This window comes from Acartia tonsa, chromosome 8, assembly GCF_053477335.1.
Source record: "Acartia tonsa isolate MP-2025a chromosome 8, ASM5347733v1, whole genome shotgun sequence".
NCBI classification, from domain to species: Eukaryota; Metazoa; Arthropoda; class Copepoda; order Calanoida; family Acartiidae; genus Acartia; species Acartia tonsa.
Window position 1 is genome coordinate 8,878,592 of NC_137267.1, and position 13,902 is coordinate 8,892,493.

The 13,902-nt window shown below is 45.3% G+C and overlaps 1 protein-coding gene across 1 annotated transcript; it reads left to right on the plus strand.

The window, feature by feature from the left end:
* The first annotated feature begins 1,114 nt into the window (after nt 1–1,114).
* LOC145325934 (uncharacterized) lies at nt 1,115–6,726 on the plus strand. Its single transcript, XM_080168955.1, has 3 exons — nt 1,115–1,272; nt 4,163–4,434; nt 5,880–6,726. The coding sequence occupies exons 1-3, from the start codon at nt 1,225–1,227 to the stop codon at nt 6,631–6,633; spliced, it is 1,074 nt and encodes a 357-aa protein (XP_080025081.1). The 5' UTR covers nt 1,115–1,224; the 3' UTR covers nt 6,634–6,726.
* The last annotated feature ends 7,176 nt before the right edge of the window (nt 6,727–13,902 follow it).

The window sequence follows — 13,902 nt, forward strand, 5'->3', positions numbered from 1 at the left end:
GAAATCAAGAACATTTCTCGTCCTAACCTGTCTGATGATGACTACAAGGCAAAGTTGAAAACAATCCACACAAATACTGTGAAAGATGTTATCAACAATACCCGCAACAAGGTATTAAACACCCGCCCGCCAGAGATTAGCAAGACTGAACAAAGTCTTCCCAGAGTCACCAGATCAACCCTGGCACAATTGAGGTCTGGATACAGTTCTTATCTGAACAGCTACAAGGCCCGTATAGATAAGACTGGTTCCTTAGTGGATAAATGTCCCAACTGTGACAGTTCACACACAACCCAACATCTCTTCAACTGTCGACAAAAACCCACTAACCTCAACACGAAGGATCTATGGAAAAACCCGGTGAAAGTTGCCAGATTCTTGGAATTGGCAACAGATGTTGATGATCGAGTTTAGAAGGATCTGGGCTAAAGAAAGAAAGTTAGCTCTTTTCGTTAATTTAAACAGGTTAGAATTATCCTATCAATTCCATCACTTTGCATGATGATTCCTATAGTAGTTAGGTACAATTAAGAAAGCGTAGCAACTCTATAAACAATACCAGAATGTCCGTACGTCCATTTTAAACATGTCGATTTTTAACTTTTTTGACAACAATTTTTTGTATGTTAAAATTATCCGATTCTTCTGATTTTTTTGAAAACTGATTCCTATTACAACAAGGTACAATGTTTTAAGCAAAGCATCTCTATAAACAAGTCCCAAAAATGTAAGTATGTCCTTAAACAGTATCATCTATTTATGCAGTTTTGCAACAAATTTTCTTAAAATATTGTTTGTACTGATGCATTAATATTCTGCTAATTCAGTTCTGACAATCTACAAGTGTTAATGTTCGTTTGTCCTTCCATTTCAGAGCTTCGCTTTTATGGATGTTGTCATCCTTGTTTAAATCTGTTTTTATGCCTGACCTCTAACACTTACACCCCTTGACGATTATATAACACCCCTCGTTTTGTCTGTAATACACCCCCTCCCCCCCCCCCTACATTTCTCTCGATCTTGGTTTAAGGGAGTGTAAAAAATCGCATGATATATTTCAAAAAATTGTAGTGTGCTACGTGCAACCTCCTAGCAAATCTCTGTGGCCGCCACTTGTTATGTACAGTAATTATGTACATTATGTATATTCAGTAAGATTTTCCTTTAAAAAGAGATGACTGAGATGAAAGGGTATAGTCTTATTTTACTATCCTTATCATCAGCATGTTGAAGCTTGGGCTTTCTGTTCTTCTTTTAGCTGTTGCTGTTCAGGTGATCTTATTGTGCATTAAAATTAATATTTATTCTTCAGGTTTAATGATCTAATTGTTTTAGTAATGATTATTCTGTTTTATAAAGTCTATATAAATTTTTAGAAGCGAGGCTACTCAATAATTCAAATTATCTGCATTACTGCCTGTGCCGTCTGTTTGAAACAATACACTATGTTCCAGCGAGTGACAAAAAATCGTATTTAACATTTTGGAAAATACACTTTTAAACAATTGTTTAGTAATATACACAAGTTTTTGGAAATAAAGCCGAAAGAATTAGCTCTTTACTATGAAAAATAAGAATTTTATGTGTAATTATACCAGAGGTATGAATTAAGTTCCTTTTCATCATTGTAAACAACTATTTTTAAGGTCAACTAAACTACATTTCAAATCAGCGTGGACCCTTTATTTTGAAGCTATTTTTAAGTATTATATATTTTTGGAATCAGTATGTAATAATTTATACGTTTAGCCTTTAAAAGAAGTCAAATCTCCATTTTTTGTTGTAATTGTAGATGGTTTTCTTAGCATACTCGATTTCTGTAAAATAGACAATTTTCTTTTAATGAAAATTTTACGTTTGGTTCCAGATCTCTTAAGCGCAAAAGAGCGCAAGCAAATCCTCTTACATGGTAATATTAGATGTATGTATAATATCAGAGAACTTTACCCTGTGTATGCGAATGTATGCGAAGTTTGTTTTTATAGGCCCCAAAGATACTGGGTCTATCAAAAAATAACAATTTTTTAAGATATAAAAGTAATTTATTTTTCTACTTATTTCCAACACATATTCAATTAAACTAAAAGTAAAGAAAAGTTTTTTAAAAAGATTATTTCTAAATGTCTAGGCTTTTACCTGAACCATTTTACCTTTTTATTGGAGGGGGGGGGGGGGAGGGGGGGGGGGAACGCCCCACTTATATCCACATCTGAACCCATTAAAGCTAGAAGTTTAAAAAATTTTATGTGGTTTCCTAGTTCAAATATATATTCTTATTTAATTCGTTAGCATTATTTACTCCCTTCACACTTATATTAAGCAACCTTTTTCCAAAGGTGCTTTCATACTTATTAAAAAAAGACAAGTAGAATTTGTATTGTTTAAGATAGAAAATGCTTCTTTCAAGTAAATTAAAAATAAAATGAAAGTCTTACATATCAGAGATTTATAGGGATTAGACAATGGCCGAGAAATTAATGTACATTCCCAATGCTAATACACAAAATTGCCCCTTCTATAAATTACAATTAGTGATTGAAACGTTTGAACACTCAACTAATAAACCAACTCAAAATTCAATAAAAGTCCCACAAATTGTTATGCCTACAAATAAGAAAACGCTATTTTGTGAATTTGGGGACTATTATAATAAACAGCCCATTGTCCCCTCCCTCCCTACTTATACACACAGAAAATAAATAAGAAATAGGACTTTAGATTAGAAATCTCAAAATATAAATTTCGGCGGCGGCGATCGGCGGGAAAACGGCGGCAGATTTTCATATAATTTCAGTAGGTCATACATACTTGTTACAAAAGCTTATGTTTAAAATTTGAAGTCTATATGTCAAAAATTGCCGTCTCAAGATTTGTTTAAAGATTTCTGAGGGAACAGGACCTGCAGGATCATACCTGGACCCTGAAATAGACTTAAACACTTAAATTTCATATTCGTATGTACTAGTATAGGATATTTTAGTATCTGGTAACTTAAAATGCTTAATTTAAGGCAAACAAAATATTTTTGCTCTTTACCTGTATGACCCTGCCAGGTTTGCTGGCATCCTGTGCCAGCCAGGACGGGGATATTTAAAATTTCGCTATTATATTGAAAGATATATGGATACTTATTGCTATTTAGATAAAATTTCATCTAAATTTTTAAATATACACTCTCTATGATTTTTTGTCATTTTTTGGCTTTTCTGGAACACGGTGCAATATGAGGAAAACGAATTTTCCGTTTATTTTTTAAAATATTCCCTATACCTAAGAGCATCTAGTATATAATTTCCATGACCCGTCAGTATATCAGAAATGCTCTGAGATGGGTTCTTAAAAAAGAATGCCGCGTTTTTTCGACATTTTTTAGACATTGATTGATTGAACGAAGACGATATCGTTATACAGAGAATACAACTTAAGAATTCAAAATTTTAAAATTATTATTTCAGCCATTTGTATAATGTCTAATACAGCTCTAAAAAGATGCATTAATTAATATACAGCAAAAATGGATTGAAGATTATTTGTTTTTTCTTTTATGAAGGCTGTACCAACAAAAGCGAAATAATTAAATAAATAGTTGTATACTCTGTCTAGTCAATCAATCAATCAAGAAACGCGGCATTCATCTTTCAAAAACCCATCTCTGGGTTTTATTTTATTTATACTGAAAAAAACTTTGATCTACTCTGCTGCTGTTTTGAATAGACTGTTGTTTTTTTTCGGCAAAATATTATCCTAATTGTTAAGCAGCTGCTCTATATCTAACTTTGCCCGTAAGTATGTTAATACACTAACGGTCTTTTGATTTATATTTGAAAAATTTGATTACTCTACTGCTATTCTACATATATAGACGGCATATTTTTTAAGGTAAAGATCTCTCTGATCGATGAGGATCTATTCTACATTAAAATTGGTCCTCAAGTCTGTCCAATGACCTCTATCTGTAGGAAATCACTTTTCTCTTTACTATTTCATATATAAGGCTTATTTTTGGTGGTAATTTTGCTGACCAATGCTCATCTACTTTATAAATCATATTGTTCTTCGATCTAGTTTTACTTTATTAACATTTATATCAAAAATTGGTGCAATTAAATTGTGTCATAGTTTGTAAAGATATTTGATACATTAAATATGTTCATCTTTTTAGGCAAATTACTACAGCTATGGTGGTTATGGAGATGGATATGGCGGTGGTTATAGCAGCTATTCCCCTAGCTATGGCGGTTATGGTGGATATGGCGGTTATGGTGGATATGGCGGCAATGGAGGTTACGGAGGCTATGGCATCCCTCTGAGCACCTCCTCTTATGGAGACTATGGTAATGGAGATAGCAGCTATGGCGGCTATGGTAACAGCTATGGAAACCGCTATAGCGGCTATGGACATGGGGATGGTTATGGAAAGGGATACAGCAGTAGGTAATATTTTATTTAATAACTAGCGGCTACGCCCCTAGAGGCCTCTAGTGGCACTTTGAATGTTTTTTTTTTATTTAAAATATCTAATTACAGAAATAATTGGTTTATGTTTCGTTGGAGTTACTTTTTCGGGAGGGGTAATTTTTTTCTAGGGGCGATTTCTCCTGATAGGGTGGTGGTACCCTCCCCCAAAATAGTTATAAACCTTCCTGGGACTTATGAGAAGCTACCCTGTTAAGGAGAACCCGATCGGTTCAAAGGTAAGCGAGATCCTTCGGTACAAACACACAAACACACAGACAAACAAACACACAGACATCCTGTTACTTTAGTATAAGGATTATATATAAGACTTCAGACTTCAGATCCTTGTTTCCTATTTGTAAATTGTATTTCTCTGAGCATTATTAAATCTTTTTTTCCTGGTTTTTTAAAATCTTGTAGAACTAGTTACCCTGCAGCAAATTTAATCTACTTTGGCATTACTCTCAAGTAATTATTTTTTTCGTATTCATTCGAATCCGATGGATAGGAACCGGTTCTCAAAAATAACTAATCTTGCTTTTTTGAGAGTAATATTTGTTGTTTTTTATGGGATGGGACAATGGACAATAAATTAAAGGACGCCTGCAAGAAATACCACGCTTTAACTGCTAAAAGACTGCCACAAGTAGACCCAATACCCCAAATTTAAAGCCTTAAGCTTCAATAACAAAAAAGTTCTAGGCATTTCAAAATAGCATTTTATGTGCAATGAAAATTTTGAAAGATTTACAATGCTTATAAAAGAAAAAACAATATTAAATTACGTCGCCTAGACACAAAATTATGACTTTATCTTTGTCAGAAACTTAGATTGCCGGTAACTGATTACATTTTTACAATAAAAACACCACATCTCATAGTCAAAATCCATGAAAAAAATTCGATTTAAATTGCATTTTTAAACGAAAATCAAACGGAAACAAAGGGGGAAACTAAGACAAGCTCAGCTGTGATTGGTTGTTTAGCTGATTCAGCCTTCTGATTGGCTACAGTACACTTGGTACAACGCAAGTAAAACTTATTTTTTTTAATGATTTTGCCTATAAAAATGGTTATTTTTATTGTAAAAATATAATTGGTTACTGGTTGCCTAAATTTATGACAAAAATAAGCTTATAATTTTGTTTCTAGGCCATGTAGTTTAATTTCAAAATTTCTAACATTAGCACTGCAATTCTTTCAAAATTTTCATTGTACGTAAAATGTCATTTTAAATGCCTAGAACTTTTTTGTTATAGAAGCTGAAGGCTTCAAATTTGGGGTATTGGGTCTACTTGTGGCAGTCTTTCAGCAGTTAAAGCGTGGTATTTCTTGCAGGCTTCCTTTAATGTATCTAAATGTACATTAATGAACTTGAAATCTTCCCTGGGTGGTATTTTTTAATTTTATGATATTCTTAGGCGTTACAGACGTAGTACTGATGATTACTCTGCCCCTACTCCTACCCCCGTGTACAGCCATGCTGCTTCCGCCTACCAAGCTGTCCCCGCCTACACTGCTGCCCCAACCTACACTGCAGCCCCCGCCTACACTGCGGCCCCCGGCTACACAGCTGTCCCCGGCTACACAGCTGCCTCCGCCTACACTGCGGCCCCCGCCTACACAGCTGCCCCAACCTATACTGCGGCCCCCACCTACACATCTGCCCCAACCTACACTACTGCCTCCGCCTACACAGCTGCCCCAACCTACACTACTGCCTCCGCCTACACAGCTGCCCCAACCTACACTGCTGCCCCCGCCTACACAGCTGCTCCAACCTACACTGCTGCCTCTGGCCCTGTCTACTCTTATGCTCACAACCCTCTGATCACCTCCTCCTATGGAACATCTGTATACGGATCTCCTGTTGATGGAGGCTATGGTGGTGTCTATGGAGCACCCGCAAATGGAGGATATGGATACACTGCTCCTGCCTCTTATGGTGGCTATACCTCTTCCGCTTATGGAGGTAATGAATACACTGCTCCAGCCTATGGAGGTTACAGCTCCTCTGTGTATGGAGGTTATGGAGGACAATGGAATGCTCCTAATTCTCCCTATGGAGGATATCTGATGAGTGGAAATTATTATCCTAGTTATGTCTACCAGAATATTGGTTATGGACCAGCTGTACATGGATCTAGCCCCAGCCCTATAAGCAAGGGATATTAAACCTAACTTCTTGTTTTATGGGTAGTAATTATTATACTATTTTATTTTATCAAAAATTTTATAGAATTTTAACAATAAATTTTAAAAATAGTATTTGTATTTGTTTATTGTGGAAATTAGGTTTTATAACTGTCTAGTATACAATACATGATTTTTCAGTATGGTTCAGAACCGGTTCTAATCCACGGGATATTGATCGACTTTGAAGCCAATAGAAATATACATAATTGTATTAGGTTAGATACGTTTAGATTTCTTTATTCATTAGTAAAGCTTTTCCGGTTTGGCTTCAAAACCGACTAATATCCGCTGGATTTGAACTGGCCATTCGCCAATCTGAAATATGATGTATAACATCAAATTGCAAACAATTTTCCATGAAGATTAAATAAAAATCTTAAAAGTAGAACCAGTTTTATTATCACTGGCTTTCGACTACTTTGGTTAAAAAACTTTTAATTTTAATTCTAATTTCCGCGGAAAGTTGTCTGTAATACGATCTTTTACTGTATATGTGGTAGGGGTGAAGCAGTTCAACCCTACTGAGCGAGTTCGATTCAAACGAGCCCCTAGCCTTAAAGATTCTACCAATAAATAACTACAAGGAGTTACTGATTAAAGGATATATTTTGAACTGATTCATTACAATAGATATACAAGTTTATATAGCAAATAGAAGTATAATAATAGATTATGAGGGGTAGCTGGTGAGGGGTTCCTTTGAGCTGGGGCTGTGTCCACAGGCGCAAAGGTAGGAGGGAAGGCTGCCTCCTTGGGGTAGGCAGGTGATGGCAGAGAAAAGGGAAGGTCCGGCTGCGGAAAGGGGGAGGGGGGTAATCTCCTCCCCATGCCCAGGTGGCCATTGTATTCCTTAACAATGGGTTGGGTGACCGCTTATCAAAATGACCGTCTTTTGATTGCATATCTAAAGTTGATGGGTGGAGTTTTAACATCTGCATTTGCCGGGAATCCCAGAGCGTGGTATACTCTAGGAAAGGCTTGTCCGTATGATGTCGTCTACCACAACCTCCCCTTCAAGGGCTGTGGGACCATCCGGACATCAGGCCTTGAACCATGGTGGGCAGCAGACTCTCCCTGGGGCACAGCACAGTGTAGGACAGCTCGGGCCACACAAGCCCCTTGGGAAACTTGTTGCTCGGTTTGGCTGTGGTTGGTAATCCGCAGGGTCAATTCCCGGTTGGCTCGTAGCTGAGGGTTGGTGACAGTCAAGCCTCGGCGCTGGACGTTAGGCCTCGTATGGCGAACTATTTCTGTCTCAGCTGGCAGTTTGATATAGAGGCCCAAGCTTACTCTGGAGGCCCCTAGAGGGGGGACCGTGATGGAAGTTGGCGCATAGAGCTCCAGGGGTGCGCCCGCCTTGTCCAGGTTACTGGGGGCCTTGGCTCAAACCCCGGTGGGTATAGCTGTCATCTGGAGGTGGCACATTGCTTTGGCGTCGTCCTCAGGAGCCGCAACTTCCATCTCAGTGGCTGCTTCTCGTCCTGGGGACTCGCTGTTGGCTGGCAGAGGCTCCATGTCTGCATCTGGGTTCCATATCACGTCGGTGGGTAGCGCCAGAGGGACTGTTCCCAGTTCTGCAGGTTGGCTGGTCAGGTTCTCTTCTTCTCCTCCAGGGTGGTTGGTCCGGTCCTCAGGTATCTCAAACTCGAGTTCGTCCGTGGGATTACATATGGCGCCAGCTGGCGGCGCAGGCGCAGGTCCCGACTGCTCTCCTCCTTCTGTAGGGTTGCTGGTCAGACTCCTGTCCACAGCTGGCGGTGACAGGACAGTGACTTCGGCTGGTTGGTACAGGGGCAGTTGGTCCATGGTTCCAGGTTGACTGCTAGCTGGTAAGGTTGCCGCAACCGTTCCACCATTGGACTGGTCCAGGAGTATCCAACTTCCAGGGTCTCGGACAACGTTGGCAGGTGGTGGTGGCAGTTTGGCGGCGGCCACCTTGTCTCCCCTAGGGTTGTCTTTGACAGGGGCAGGTAGGAGACTGGCAGTTAGATCTTCAGTGGAGGGGTAGGCCAGTTCTCTGTGTCGGGGATCAGCGCCGGTCTGGAGGTCCGGCGGGGGTCTGGCCGATATCTGGGCAGACAGCTCCCCAGTCCCTGCTGTGAGGGGACTAAAGGTATCGCATCCTGAGCTCTCTCCCCTAGCCAGGAGGTGATCTGGCACTCTGTCTCCCTCTGGGCTAGGACAAAAGCTCGTTACTGTGTGCATCTTCTCTCTCTCTCCAGGCGGCTTCTTCAAGTTTGCTGGAGGTGGCTGATGTCGGTATTCCTGGTTCCCACACATCCTCAGCTGGAGGTGTAGGTTTTGGAAGGTCTCCCCTGGCTGGCAAGTTCTTCTTGGCTGGCCTTGGACAGGGGTGTCGGGCTAGAGGTGACCACTCGTTGGCAGTTGAGGGTAGAATTGGTGAATCCTTCCCAGGAACAGGCAGGTTGGTCGCTACTGGGTCTGTGCAGAGGCAGGTGGCCAGTCGTCTCACAGGGGCCTCTAGGCCTCTTGGGGAGTGGTGTTCTGCTATCCCCTTACACCTCTGACCCAGTCCACAGCTGGGGGTGGTGGCTTCAGCTAAAGTCTCCTTCGGTTCATCTGGCTGGGGCCCCAGCGTCCCAGCAGGGTCTCCAACTTCCGGCAGAGCCCCATTGGCTGGTTTCCTGGGGGCAATGGTGGTCACTTCTTCTCTTGGCTCGTACGGTAGGTCTGGTCTCTCCGAGGCGTCAAAGTTTGTTGCCCTTCTCCTCTCCTTGGTGGTGACATGGGTCAGGGCAGGTTGAGATGCTGCAATGGCCGGCAGCTGCTTGGGGCTGGCCTGGTGCTCAACCTCTGGTGGCCTCTGGCCCGTCCTGGGGGTCTGGTACCTCTCTTGTAGGCAACCAATTCTCTGGCATGGGTTCGAACCTCCTGAGCCTTGGTCAGGGGATCTTCTGGGTTTCTGTGCTGGCGCCGGATATGGCAACAGGCTGGATGCCTGGACTCTCCTACGCTGCCATATACCCCCGCTGCTGTACTCAATCGCTGACTTTCCAATCTGGGTGAACATTTGTAAGAATATTGAGAGATGTAGGGGTAAGAGCCAGGTACAACCACTCAACATTAACAATACGATGACCGGCAGCCAGGCGGTGGTCATTGATGCCAGGTGGTTGAGGGTCCCAAGCTGGCCATCCCTGACTTCTTGCTGCACGGTGGGACGTCTCGTTTGCCCAAGGCAGACGATAAGCTGGGCCAGGTGACCAGGTAGTGGCAGGTCCGAGTGAAAGGACATGGTTGCAACGGGGCCTCCAGGGGCAACCCTACCGTACGGGGTTGATGTTACAGGTAGCTTCCCCGGCAGGCAGTCCTGAGGCTTGTGGTAGGGGTCCTCCCCAGGCCTTGATCCTGTGGGGGCCTGGACTCTCCTCAGGGGGGTTGGCTCCCCCTTACTCCTAGTTCCGGGTGATGGCCTCTTCCTACGGCCCTGGGCTGTATCGGGCTGAAGCTTCCATCCTCCTGGGTTAAAAGGGTAATTGATGTCCTGGCATTGTTCTGGTGCGCTTGGTCCCCCCATCTTGAGCATGGGGTCTGTCTCCCAGACTTCAGTCTTGTCCAGCTCCAGGTCCGCCTGGAGTCCTACAGGTTCTCCCCTGGCATGTAGACGTTGGGGTAGATTGGTGGAAACCCCCAGAACATCAGGCTTGACTAGCTTCTTAGCCACAGGGAGGCCAGCATCCAGTGGGAGGTAGTGCTCCCCAAACTGCTGTGCTGGGACAGCCAAGCGGATTGCGGCCTGAAGGTGTCGGCCAAGTAGCTGGACGGAGACCATCGTGAGGCTGCAGGCCGGTAGGTTGACTTGCTTGGACGGCGGCGCCGCGTGCCTGTTCAAGGGGAACACGGCGTTCAAGGTGTGCGTAGCCGGCCGCGACTTGACGGTCAGGGAGGCTTCTGGGAGGCAATCAGTCTCCGGGAAGGCTGTTGGTGATTCTACTGCGGCCGTGTCTGGTACAGGTAGAAGGGTCACAGCCGACAGGTTGGTTCTCTTGCTGGCGGTGAGGGCCGTGTCCACCCGGTGGGTTCCGCGGCATGGGATGAGTCTGGGTTCAGGCCCGGCAGCGGCTCCTTGTGGCTCGGTTCATGTTCCGTGTCATCATGGGTGGCCGACCGTAATTGGACGGGCTTGGCACCGGGAACATCTGGCCGCGACTTGACGGGCCTGGCACCAGGGGCGTCCGGCCGCGACTTGACGGGCTCGGACTGGGCAGAGACCGGCCGCGGCTTGGTAGGCTTGGTCCTGGGGTTAGCCAGACTTTGCTGGCCGAGCGCGTTACAGGGGGCCTCAGGCCGCGACTTGACGGGCCTGGTCCCGGACTTGGCTGACCGCGACTCGACAGGTTTGGTTCCAGGGGTGGCTGTACTCCGCTGGCCGAGCGCGGCACCAGGGGCATCAGGCCGCGACTTGACGGGCCTGGTCCCGGATTTAGCTAGCCGCGACTCGACGGTTCGGCCTCTGGGGGCCCCTCGTAGCTTAACTCTCTCTTGGCGGTCTCACGGTCCACTGGGGCACCGTGGAGGGGGATAAACTCCCCACGCACCCACAGGCAGGGGGTCTGAATGTCGAAACAAAGCCTAGTTCCAAACTCACACAGAAAGAACCCCCCTAAGCTCAGTGGGCGCGAGAGATTCCTGACCACAGTCACGCGGTACAAATGGAGGATGAGCGAATGGCTCACCGCCATATAGAGCTCGCTTAGTTTGCCAATTACCTGTAGGGGCTGCCCCCTTTCATTGGCAGTTATGATACGCGTACGTGTTGGAATCAGTAGCTTCTGCACGCCCATTGCATGCATGAGGGACTCGGAAATTACTGCAGACCCGGGCATACGGTTGCCGGGATCTATCATTGCGTTGACCTGCACGTGCTGGGCAGGGTTGTGAGTGGGGAACCGCACCCTGATGTGGAAGGGTAAATCCTGGCCACTAGACAGGGGGTTCTTGCATTCCGCTGGCGTCGGGCGGAATTTCTTTGGCGGCCGGGCCGCGGCTATGATGCCCTCTCTTACCATGGTGGGGGCACAGGGCTCTAGAAGCTGATTCTTGAAGTGGTGGCCCGTCCTGCAGCGCCGCGGGTTCGAATCCAGGGTGGTGGCGGCAGGGAATGTCCCGTCCTGCAGCGCCTTGGGTTCGAATCCAGAGGGGTGGCGGCAGGGAATGTCCCGTCCTGCAGCGCCGTGGGTTCGAATCCAGAGGGGTGGCGGCAGGGAATGTCCCGTCCTGCAGCGCCGTGGGTTCAAATCCAGAGGGGTGGCGGCAGGGAATGTCCCGTCCTGCAGCGCCTTGGGTTCAAATTTTGCTATCCGTCGCAGTGGTAGGCCTTACTTGTGTGCTGGAGCTTCGCATTCACACATTGCCTTCTCAGGGAGACCAGCTACGCAGCTGTCCATCTTGTAGGTTTGGCCTGGGTGTCCTGGGGCTTGTCCCAGCCGACACGTTGCCAGTTCACAGCTATTTGGCCGGCTTCAGCCAGTCAGTGGGCATGTTTCAGCCAGTCAGTGGGCATGTTTCAGCCGTCTAACACATGATTCTCCGTTAGATTTCGCCGCTCTCCGCAGCTCTGATTTCACCGCTCTCCGCGGTTTTCCGTTAGATTTTGCTGCTCTCCGCAGCTCTGGAGGCTCGCCTGGTCTTGTAGATTCTCGGGGGGGGGGGAAGACCAGTTATGCAGCACTTTGTCTCATGGGTCTGGCCAACTCGTGCCCTGGGGCTTGTTCCCAGCTGCACGGGCCAAGTTAGAACCCGCTCTAATCGTATGGGCTAACACTTCCAATCACTGTGGCAGTGCCCCTATCGCAGCTACCCAGCGGTGTGGCAAATGTTGTACTAAGTGGTGTACAATTCCCAAGTAATTGCGGAAAAGTACGTGGACAACACTCCCAACACTGCGGTATCACCCCAATCGTGACTACCCAACAGTGTGGCAAATGATGGACACCTCTGTGATGCAATACTTATGCTCCTTCCTAAGCACAGTTGTTACACCCCGCAGAGGGTGCCCCACACTTCCAACAATGCGTTCATATGCTCCTTCCTAAGCGTAATTGCAAAACATTGCGGCAAATGTGGTCGTTTCTATTCAAGACTCCCCTCTAGGTTGTTTCTCGCAGGAGGCGACTGCAACTATGCTAGCATTCTCCCTGCTTTTAGGAGTATCGGCTAGTGTAACTGCTCGGGAACGAGGCTTTCAGCTACAGCTGCGTCTGGACCTTTAGTCCGTTGATACTCGCAGGAGGCGACTACAACTATGCTAGCATTCTCCAAGCTTTTAGGAGTGTCAGCTAGTGTAACTGCTCGGGGACGAGGCTTTCAGCTACAGTTGTGTCTAGACCTTTGGTCCTTTGAGCCCTAGAATCAGGTTGTCAGACACTTATCAAACCCGCAAAATTTGCGGAAGTGCCCCATTAGTGGGTCCTACCTTTGCTGGCCTAGACGATAAGGCGTTCAGCAAGCGTAGGATGAATCCGCAAAGCGGCTTGGACGGTCACTAAGGGTGCCGTGTGGTGTGATCAGCAGGCAAAAATTTACCCGCAGTAAGTAAAAATACCTACGTGGTGCGTTCAAAATGATAAAAAAGTGGCCTAAAAAGGCCGTTTCTCGGTTCAGTTGGCTTCTTGAATTCTTGTTGGATGTCGGTTGACTGTCCCCTTACTTGCAAAAGGGTCCAATCTCTCGGCCAGGAGTGCTTCTAAGGTTGTCAGTTGACTGTCCCCTTACTTGCAAAAGGGTCCAATCCCTCGGCCAGAGGTAGAATCGGCTAGTTTTAGCAGGGCTCGATTGAAACACGCTGACACCAAATTGTGGTAGGGGTGAAGCAGTTCAACCCTACTGAGCGAGTTCGATTCAAACGAGCCCCTAGCCTTAAAGATTCTACCAATAAATAACTACAAGGAGTTACTGGTTAAAGGATATATTTTGAACTGATTCATTACAATAGATATACAAGTTTATATAGCAAATAGAAGTATAATAATAGATTATGAGGGGTAGCTGGGGCTGTGTCCACAGGCGCAAAGGTAGGAGGGAAGGCTGCCTCCTTGGGGTAGGCAGGTGATGGCAGAAAAAAGGGAAGGTCCGGCTGCGGAAAGGGGGAGGGGGGTAATCTCCTCCCCATGTATGGCCATTGTATTCCTTAACAATGGGTTGGGTGACCGCTTATCAAAATGACCGTCTTTTGATAGCATATCTAAAGTTGATGGGTGGAGTTTTAACATCTGCATTTGCCGGGAA

Coding starts and splice junctions, on each gene's coding strand:
- LOC145325934 (XM_080168955.1), top strand. CDS start 1,225: ATGTTGAAGCTTGGGCTTTCTGTTCTTCTTTTAGCTGTTGCTGTTCAG. Junction 1,273..4,162: donor TTTTAGCTGTTGCTGTTCAG/GTGATCTTATTG, acceptor TCATCTTTTTAG/GCAAATTACTACAGCTATGG. Junction 4,435..5,879: donor GGAAAGGGATACAGCAGTAG/GTAATATTTTAT, acceptor TGATATTCTTAG/GCGTTACAGACGTAGTACTG.